At 30.7% G+C, this 10,450-nt stretch overlaps 2 protein-coding genes across 2 annotated transcripts; one reads left to right on the top strand and one right to left on the bottom strand.

Annotated features, from left to right (window-relative positions):
* The first annotated feature begins 466 nt into the window (after nucleotides 1-466).
* LOC127064961 (KAT8 regulatory NSL complex subunit 1) lies at nucleotides 467-6,066 on the top strand. The gene is made up of 11 exons (XM_050996675.1): nucleotides 467-585; nucleotides 707-2,409; nucleotides 2,871-3,373; nucleotides 3,719-3,913; nucleotides 4,004-4,232; nucleotides 4,332-4,439; nucleotides 4,519-4,594; nucleotides 4,684-4,843; nucleotides 4,926-5,122; nucleotides 5,210-5,341; nucleotides 5,758-6,066. Exons 2-11 carry the CDS (start codon nucleotides 932-934, stop codon nucleotides 5,902-5,904), a joined length of 3,225 nt encoding a protein of 1,074 aa, XP_050852632.1. The 5' UTR covers nucleotides 467-585; nucleotides 707-931; the 3' UTR covers nucleotides 5,905-6,066.
* Nucleotides 6,067-6,231: 165 nt separating this feature from the next.
* On the bottom strand, nucleotides 6,232-10,236 carry LOC127064968 (glycerate kinase). The gene is made up of 2 exons (XM_050996689.1): nucleotides 9,837-10,236; nucleotides 6,232-9,776 (listed from the first exon to the last, which is right to left on the bottom strand). Exon 2 carries the CDS (start codon nucleotides 9,747-9,749, stop codon nucleotides 7,713-7,715), a length of 2,037 nt encoding a protein of 678 aa, XP_050852646.1. The 5' UTR covers nucleotides 9,750-9,776; nucleotides 9,837-10,236; the 3' UTR covers nucleotides 6,232-7,712.
* Between the last annotated feature and the right edge of the window lie 214 nt (nucleotides 10,237-10,450).

Consider the following 10,450-nt stretch of genomic DNA (forward strand, 5'->3'; position numbering starts at 1 on the left):
CTTTTCTTCCCATCGTAATACCATTTTATATCCGGTGTGGCAATTGACTTCTTGTTATCGCACGGCACACGTTTTTCTGCTTTAGAAATTTGCAAGTGAACGTTTGGAGGAACCCAACACGGTGCGGCGTAATATCATCGCTCTTTTACTTTCGATTTTCGACGAAGATCCGAACGAGAGGGGAGCGTGCGAGCTCATCTTTGAAAAGCGACCTTTTTACACGACCACATTGCCGTTTTCTGCTTGTTTCCCACGTTGGAATTACTGTGCCGTCTTTTTGCTGTGAAAGATACGACGTCGATTGTGGAAATGGAATATAAGGCGAGTTTATTTCTCAGTGTAACGATAGAATGTGTTTATCTTTGCACAGAACTTTTCTTTTTAATGATTAAACATTGCTATCGGTTCTTCATCAATCTTTTCTTATCTTACCAAGTGTATGTTTCATATTTGGGGTATGATCTTTAGGCTTTAACGTATGAAAGAAGTATCCAGGTGTTTTTATAAGAATGACTAGTTGGATATCGATAAAAAATTTAGGATCTTAGAGTTCCTTGTTAATGTACGAATTTGTTTTTAATTAAGGTAATTCATTTTTCCTTAAATAGTCATAAATATAGTTTAGAAATTATCTGAAAATGTATAATGTAATGAAATTTGTACATTGCAATCAAAACTGATCGATTTTTAATTTTTCTTTTTGCAGGATTCGTAACGTGATTTCTATGAATACTTAACACGAAGATGACAGAATTAAGCAACTGGAATATCAAGAAATACGATGATGCACAGTATATGACCGAAGACGTAGAAACGTTAAAGAATTTTTAATCGAAAAAAGCTAATGCATTAAGGAAAGAGAGAAGGGGCATATCCAGTGAAATTTCTAATAAACGGTAGAGCCAAAGATTAAAATTATAATCATGAATGAATGGGAGTAGGTGAAGTACGCGAAGAGAGCGAGCGTTGGCGTACGTGGGAGCCTCTGGATGTCGAGGCTGCAGCATCGGCATTGTTGGCGGCAGTAATGGCCCCTGCTCTGACGGAAGACGGTCCTCAAAAGCCTGAAAATTTGCTCCCTTCTCTACCAGCTGTGGGGTTTTTGTCCCCTGAGCAGGCTACGCAGGTCTGTCACGATCGAGAAATTCTGGCAAAGTTCGTTGTATCCGCGAACGTTCAGCCATCAAAAATCGACGAGCAGTACCTGCATGGTGTATCTAAAGATCTTATTCGTTATGTTATTAATTCAAAATACGCCAATAGTCTTGACAATTTATCTACTTACACGCACGGCTCTGACTTGATCTTAAGGGAGATTTTTACGGATCAGGACTGTAAACGGCCGGTGACGCCGGACAGTCCCAAAAAGAAGGAGATTGATACTATAATGAACGACCCATCTATGGGTGATCACGCAGACAACATGGGCTTCTTGAAAACAAGCGACGATTTGTCTTTGGTGGAATCTGCTACTGTAGAAGGAGACAATAAAAATTTGGATGTTGATCAAATAATGGCTTTTGGTACAGAGATTAATACGGACAATGAACAGTGCAATATAAGCACTGTGGGTGATATCGGACAAAATGTAGACGAAATTCTGCAAGTAATTAAATCTATAGAATGTGTAGAGAATGCAGAAAATACTGCTGGTAGTTCTGAACCTGTACAAGGTAACGTGGACAGTGTGGACAATGTGGACAATGTGGAAATGTTTCCAATTCCTGAAGAAGGATTCTCATCTTTCGCACGAGATTTACTTACTGACGCTGATGTTATGAGCCTTTGTAACGAAAATATAAATATTCCAGAAACAGTAGACCAGCAAAAAACCAACAGTTTACGTTTACAACAAGAAACTGTTGCGCAGAAACAATTTGAAAATGAGAGGAAGTGCGCATTTCTACTTAGAAGACTGAGAAAGCTTCAAGCGCGACTTGTTGGTAGACATGTTGCAGAAGAAAATACAGGTGTGCTTGAACTTGCTCATCATGGAGTTAAAAAGTGTTTATTTCAAGAATTGGTCAATATCAGTTCTAAGTCCAATGTCAGAAATTTTCCTGAGATTAGTAGTAGTTTGAATTCATTTTTACAAAAAATCGAAAAGATGTGTGTTACTCAAAGTAATAATGCACATCGTCAGCGTTTGTGTTGTCGATACTTTGGTGGTGGATCGCGTGATAATTTGGGTAATACGTCTGGTAATAATGGTAACCGAATGCCAGTTTTTGGTATGCCTCAAGTTAAAATCAATAGTGAAGAAGTTGAAAATGTAGCAGGACCTTTGGCAACTCAGTTACATATTGTAGAATCTAATTTGGATTCAGATTGTACTGCATCTAGTAGTGGTGGAGAAAGCTGTGATGAAATGCAATCATTTAATAATCCACATCAGCAACAACTACCAATGTAAGTCATTTTTTTTCTTTAACTTTTATTTAGACATATATAATTATTATTTATTTTATGCCTTTCTATAATATATGTATATGTATATATATGTATTTGTTAGATATATTGTGAATTTAATATATATTTACAAGCTTATCATTTTGCATTATTTGCATAAAAATTAGTTAAAAATGAGTCAGTCTTATATAAGATTTATTCAACACTCTATCATATATTTTTTATTCCTATTTTTAGAAATAATTTATGATTAGCTCTTCTATGTAGAATACCTTATTTATTATATTATAATGAAAGAATTGATAAGATCAGTGTTCAGAATATTAAATAATTCTAACATATTTCTATTGAAACGAAAAATTATGATTTTATAATCAATGATAAATTTCTTTGTATTTATTTGCAAACAAAATATTATAATTGTTAGGATAGTGTTTTATCATTAAATATTTTATTTGTAGATCTAAAAGAGCAGCATGGAGATATGCTCAAGACCGTGCAGGTATAGCATCGAGGTGGACCTGGTTGCAGGCACAAATATCAGATTTAGAATATAGAATTAGACAACACAATGAACTTCAACGTCAAGTTAGGGCGGTAAAGGGTCTAGTGATACTTGACAATGCAGAAACAGTAAATGGATATAGTGGTGTTTTGCCTGGTTCTACTGGTCGATATAATTTGCCTGAAAGTGAACTCTCAGCTAGCAGAACTCGTCCATTTGTATGGAGTTTTTATAGAAAGCGAAAATTGTTACAAGTTGATAGGCTACACGAAGTCTCAAAACGTGCAGCTAAAGCATCCACAGTAAGATGTAGCTGTGATCATACACTGCCTGCATGTGCTTTGTGCACAGGAAGGCTAGATCCAACTCAGACACAAGAACCAATTGAACAACTGTCTGTTCAAGAGAGGCTGGCACTTGTTGATCCTTGTTATCATCCAGTTTTATCTTTTCCAGATGGTAAGTTAATATAAAATAATATGAAAATAATGTGCTATTTGTCTAGGTAATTATGAATTATTTGATTATTTTGTAGAATCTTTTTGATTTGATAAGAAAAATGTTGTGTGTGTGTGTGCGTGTGTATTTTCTTTTCTTTCTATAATTATTCTATTATTTGTTTATATTACTTGTTCATAACTTACATAGTTGCTTTATGCAAGGAATGAATAGTAACACGTTATATTTAATTCAAATTTTTATACTTATTTACAGATGGCTTAATAATTTTATAATACCTTTTAATAATTATTTTGTCTAGATTTTAGATTTTAATTTCATTCTGAATTTCCTCTTTTTTGGCAGAGATTGTTCAAGGAACCCATTTAGAAGCTATCATGAAATCAGCAGAGTGGCAACAAAAGATGTTGAGAGGAAGTTCGCGTATTACTCGATTAAAGGATAAAGATAGTAATGAAAGGAGAAATAAAAAACTTCCTGGACATAGAGCGAAGTATGCTACACGTTTGAAACAGTCCTCTTCTAGCATCTTCACAGCACGTATGTATCAAGACATTTTTTGATTTTAAAACTGATTAATCATTTCATTTATACCTTGTATATTAATTTATATATATGTATATTACATAGGGATTAAGAGGAAGATGCTAAAAGGAAAGAGAAATAGACTAGGACATGAAAGAAATGCAAATGGTTTAAGCAGGAAAAGAGTACCAAAGTTGCCAACTGAGGACGATGAGGATATTAATGCGCTTTCTAGTTCCAGTAAACATTCTTCTCCAGTGCCTTCTCCATTACAACATACCAATACTACACTGGAAAAAAATTCAGTAAAAGAGAGGAATTCAACTTTGCATGGGTAAGATGAAAAATAGAAAATATTTAATATATTCATTCTTTCATATACGTTGTATTTGGTATGTGAGTAATGCAATTAACGTTAAATGAAATGTTTCAGGCGTTTGCGACAAAACTCGTACGATATAGACAATATTGTCATCCCGTATAGCGTAGCAGCTTCAACAAGGCTTGAAAAATTACAATATAAAGAAATTTTAACTCCAAAGTAAATATATATATATATAACAAAAATGTTTATATATTGAAATTATAAATAAATATGTAAATTGATTATTATTTAATAGATGGCGACTGTGCGAAGATCGACCAAAAACTGACGTAAAAAATGGTATTATGCATAGGCCTAGTCAAGACAGTGATGTAAGTACTATTTTGAAAGGAGATTATTTAGATTATATGTATTATTATTATTATGACGTATTAAATGATATTTTGTATGGTGTTAATAGTTTGAGGATATATCAGATGAAACAATTGCTTTAAGACATGAACGAAGTGAACGCGAAGAAAATAAACGTTTCATGACGTACCTCAATATGCCTCATCAAACACGTATTCGTCACAATCGCCGTACTGACAGTAGAGCAGATAGTGGTGCGAACACACCAGGTGTGCTTTGTCAAATAAAACTTGTGAAATTAATTTATTAATTTGAGTATGCTAATGGAATATTTTTTGTTTTTATTTTTAGATCCCATGTCTCCACATGCTAGTGACTTTGGTGGAGATGTAATGTCTCCAATCACATCTCCACCTGCAACTCCTTTACAAGTACAGGAGACAGAACATCAACAACAAAACTTGGATTCACACCGACGTCGTGCCATGTCCGTTTTAAGGATAGGAAAAGACGACGTTGGAACTTCTTACAATGAAGATGAGAATGAGGTAAAATTTGTTCTACTCTTGAAGAAATTAATTCATTACGTTTGTCATGTAATTCGTTATGATATTTATACAAATGTTTCAATCTAGATTTTACCGTATGAACCACGAGTATTTCCACTGTCTGAGGAAGTTTATGACAAGATGGTCGAAGTAATGCCAGATGGACATTGGCAAACTTCATCGGTATCTCTGTGTCCTCGAGACGAAGATAAAGACGATGTATGTATATCGTTTTAAAATAATTTCACATGAGACATTAATTAAATTCTTTTTGATAAATTAATATTCGAGTATTCGTACTGTGATTATTAATATAACTTTGAGCCAAATTTCATGGCTCCTCAAGGCTACTTCTGGTAAGCAGTTTCAATTGATGCTTTCTAATATTTAACGTAATACATTTTTTTTTTAATACGTATTATAGATTTAGTAATTATATAAAAGAATAGCGTTTAAATAATATATTGTTGTATTTCTCAATATTAGAATTATTTAGTTATCTTCATTTATATCAATTATTTTTTGCTGCTGCCATATATCAGTTGAAAAAAAATCATTTTTATTCCAACTGCCTATTATACGCTGGTTTAAATTATAAAGAATATTTAGGTAGATTTTTTACATTTTATTTCTAGGATGGGGAATTGGAATCTCCTGAATCTGATTCAACAGAATCTGCTTGTTGTGACATAGAAGGGGAGGATCCTAATGATCCTGAATGGACGGTAGCTGACAATAGGGATACTGAAAAGGAAAGAATACGTCCGACTGCTAAAAGATAGGATAAAGGTTTTAATAAGTACAGTATGTCTATATTGTCGTTACTATATGCAGAAGCTACCTGTCAATTGTTATATATACCTGCCGGTCATGTAATATGCACCTTAAGTTAATGGTATTACGAATCTGTAAAGTGTATTATAAATATAAATTTTATAACTTCATTTTGCTTAAATCAATGGAAAAACCTCAATGTTTATTTTTGTTTTCAAATATAACTATTTTGTCCAAAGTGTTAGAATTGTACGAATGTAATTTGCTTTAGTAAAGGAAAAAAAGAAAAAGAAAAAAAAAATAGAATATATGCGCGTGTAATCTTCATTAGGATGTTATGTCTCATTTAGACTTTTTAAAGTTAGAATCTCATGAGATGAATCAGTTTCACACTGACGGACGTATATTTATATCATATGAAATTTATAACGTTAACTAAAGACGATTGAAATATTTCTGTTATGCGTGGACAATATTGTCTTCTTTTTTTTACTTTGAGTGAAACGAGAGAATTTGCTTTAAAGATAGCAAGAATTATTTGTTAAGAACATGATCACTGTGCCCTTGCTTTATTATCTTTACGTACTACTGTGTATTCATTGTCATTATTTGTAGTTATAATTTTTGCGAATGTTTTTAGACTTTGTATGTTACAGTCCATGGCAGTTTTTTTTTTTCAAAGGGCTGTCATACTTCTTTTGTAAAAATGAATTTTTAATTTGTAGTACTGTGGGTGAAAACTTAATCAATTAACTTATTCTCATATTTTTTTTTCTTCAATAAAATATATCATTAATATAATTAAAGGGTAGTTTTGCAAGATATAGTTTTTTTTTTAATTTAAACATTGGAGTATTTGATGACATTTGCTATAACTTACAAGTATTATAAGAATATATGTGCATGAGTTATGTTTGACATGTAAAATTGATATTTGGTTTTATTTATGCCACATAAAAATAATTCTTTATAAGTATCATATATGATCGATCATTGTGATTATTATATTTAAATGATAGTATATAAACACAATATATTTTTTTTTGGTTATAAATTCACTACCAAAGTATATGTTAGTAAATGATGAAAAATATTTATAAATTTTCTCATTTCGTTTTTAAAACGATAAAATATGATTCACGGTAGATTTTGCAAATTTACCCTTCAATTACATCTACTTTTGTATTAATGAATATAAGCAAAGCTTGGGTTAAAAAGCAAAATATGATCATAAAAAACTTTTTTATTTTGTTAACATATAATGTTATCTTACTTTCTTCATAAAATTGTAAATAAAATGTAATTGCAGATAAAAAAGAAATCATCCATCTTATAATGAAAAAATAATCTGCGTACTGACTACTACTCTTTAATTCTGTGTACAATTTACGAGGCATTAAGTAATAAATAATTATAGATTTGTCACTGTGATTTTGCTTCTTTTAATCAATCTGTGATAATACTTAATAAATTCTTTATTTTAGTGGAGATTATCAACAAATATGCATTTAAATTTGTAAACTATGTTGAGAAATAAAGTTAGGTATCAAAAAATATTCTCACTTTTATGTGTCTAATATTTACTATATACTCTTTTTTATACACATATCCAAAATATCAAATGTTATTAATAAGAAATTTATTCTATTGAATAATAAATCTTATTATATACATGATCCAAAAAGGAATGCAATGTCGTTATTAAATAAGAGAATTGTGCGAGGTAAATTAGATCATTAGATTTAATATTACATACCAAGATTGCCTGCTATTCATTTATACACCATTATATTTTGGAATATGTTTTCTATTTTAATTATTCTGTTTTAATCACTGGTAATTTTCGTTCCTTGTTACAACATGGATCACGTAAATTTTCATCTATTATTTTTATATTTAGTTTTTCTATATCAATTTTACGAGTTATTGCTTTATCCAGGATGTCTTTTTTAAAGAAATCTTGCATGCGTAAAGATTTATGTCGTTCAATGGTTGCTGGATCAATATGTAAATCATGATCATCTAAACTTGTAACTGTTAAATCTTCTTCCTTTGGATTCATTTCACACATGCAATCGCGTTTCTTAATATAAATAAAATGTAAATCCATGACGTTTGTACCAGTAAAACCAGTTTTAATTAAATTTTCACCTTTCATAAAGCGAGAAAAAAAATTGTATGAATCATTCTCTGTTAAGGCATTTTCAGGTATTATACGTTCTACTTCCATAATCATTAATTCCGTCTTATATTTTTTTTCATATTCATGTATATCAAGTAATTCAATATCATCTATTTCGTCTGTTATTTTATTTGATTCTTGATTTGTTAATTTAGTGGATATTGGTTTCAGATAATCACTTAATAAGTATCTTTTACACGGATCTTGAGGTATTACATCATCAGCAATTTTATCTGCTTTTTTTGAGTGAAATGCTGCTATTTCTCGAGTTCTTTTTGATTTTAAAATCGCAAGTAACTCATACACCATTGGTGCAAAAGCAGGGTAACCAAATGCACCTGCTGCATCTGTTGGTCCATCTTGGCCATCCGTACCACCACTAAATATTACTACATCATAAGCTGCTAGCAGTGGATTACTTTTTACTTTTGCTAACCAGTCTAAAGAAAAATATAATGCTAATTCTTGATTTCTTCCACCTTTCCCTGTACCAGTAACTTTAACTGTTGGTTCTCCAGCACCTATTAAAACTACACCATTGTGATTGACATTTTCAATCAGAGAATAAATTTCTTTTACTTTCTCAGCTTCTAAAGAAATGATCTCTGATTTATCAATACTCGTAATAAAATCTTCTATAGTTAATGTCTTACTTAATGCAAGACATATTAAGTTTGTTACATGTACATATGCTAAGCTAACGTCATGAACATCACCTTTAATATTATTTCGTAATATTATTGGTACAATTTTCTTACGTAAAGCCTCTAGTCTTGCTCCTTCAATTGCTGTCATATTATTTGCTAGAATGATGTTATTGACGTGCTTAAATTTATTTTCAGAATCTAATAAAGGTACATCATTAAAAGTTTCTGTAGATGTAATAATATATTTTAAATCACTTTCCACAGTTTTGAATAAATCATATTTCTTTAAAACAGCAATAACTTCTTCTGGTGATTTGGGATTATAAACAGTAGGGCCACTAGCAATTAAATCAATGGGATCATCTATGATATCAGATATTATTAAAGAAATAATTGAAGCTGGATAAGCCATTCTAGCAAGACCACCACCTTTAACCATAGATAACTTTCGTCTTAATATATTAACTTCTGTTATATCAGCGCCAGAATTTTGCAATTCTTTACATAAACGTATTTTATCTTCAGAATCGATTGTAGGTCTTGGCATATAAAGTAGTGCAGATCCTCCACCTGATATTAATACAATTAAAGTATCTGTCTCAGTTAATGATTCAACTAGATCTATAATATCATGTGTCGTATTTAAGGATCTATTATCTGGTTGATTATGCACAGTTCCTTCTTGAAATTGAAGCGCAGTAGTTTTTTGATTAGGAAAACTAGATGTTTCATCGAATGTCCATATGGAATCTTTTGATATTTCAGGTACACTAACTATACCTTTGACTAAACGATTGCCAAGTATATTCTCTAATTCTATAGCCATATTCATTACAGCTTTGCCAAAACCTACTAAATAAACTTTCTCCCCTATAGGGAAACTATTATTTTCAACGTATAAAGTTTCATTTTCTAATTTCACCTTATCCTTTATTATTCGTTTTGGAGAAACAGCTTTTATTGCGGAAAGAAAAATTGCTTTCAAATTAGATCTTACTTCATCCAATAATATCTTGGTAGCCATATTAAAAAAATTATTTCTGTTCTAAATCTGTAGTAAGCAAAAATTATAGCAATAAAACGAATAACAAATAAGGAAACAAACACAAACCTTAAATTAATTTGTAAACTTTTCAAATATTATGAGTGTGTGTTGCATTAACCATGTTTGTTGGCTTCTTGATGTTGTAATGATCGATTGAAAAAGGCACACTTTTCTAATCACTGTAATGACATCATTTTACACTATTACATTGAATTATTAATTTTATCAGGATTACTTGTTATAAATTAAAAAAATATTCTATATATTTAAATGGTATAAAATTTCACATTTAACCAAAAAGTATGCTGAATATTTGTTCTTTGAATACGTCACAAATACACTGTGTTACGTTCCTAGATTCATTAGTTTTGTTTCATTGGTAGATGAAAATATAAAATGTTACTTTATATCTACATATTGATAAATTGCGTACCATCGAAGTCGCGATCAGATTGCATACTAATCTAAAAGTGGGGATGAAAATTATATCATAGACAACATATAGTATAGATTTATTTCTTTCGCTCTGACGTGCCTGTGAAATAATGTATTATCCGTAGTGATGAGATAAAAAATAATATGCAATCAATTAACTTGATAATATTTTCAATTAAAATACAAATAATATCTCAAGATATTAATATTTTATATAAAATATTAATATAATAAAATCTTATTTC

Source organism: Vespula vulgaris, chromosome 7, assembly GCF_905475345.1.
Source record: "Vespula vulgaris chromosome 7, iyVesVulg1.1, whole genome shotgun sequence".
Lineage (NCBI taxonomy): Eukaryota > Metazoa > Arthropoda > Insecta > Hymenoptera > Vespidae > Vespula > Vespula vulgaris.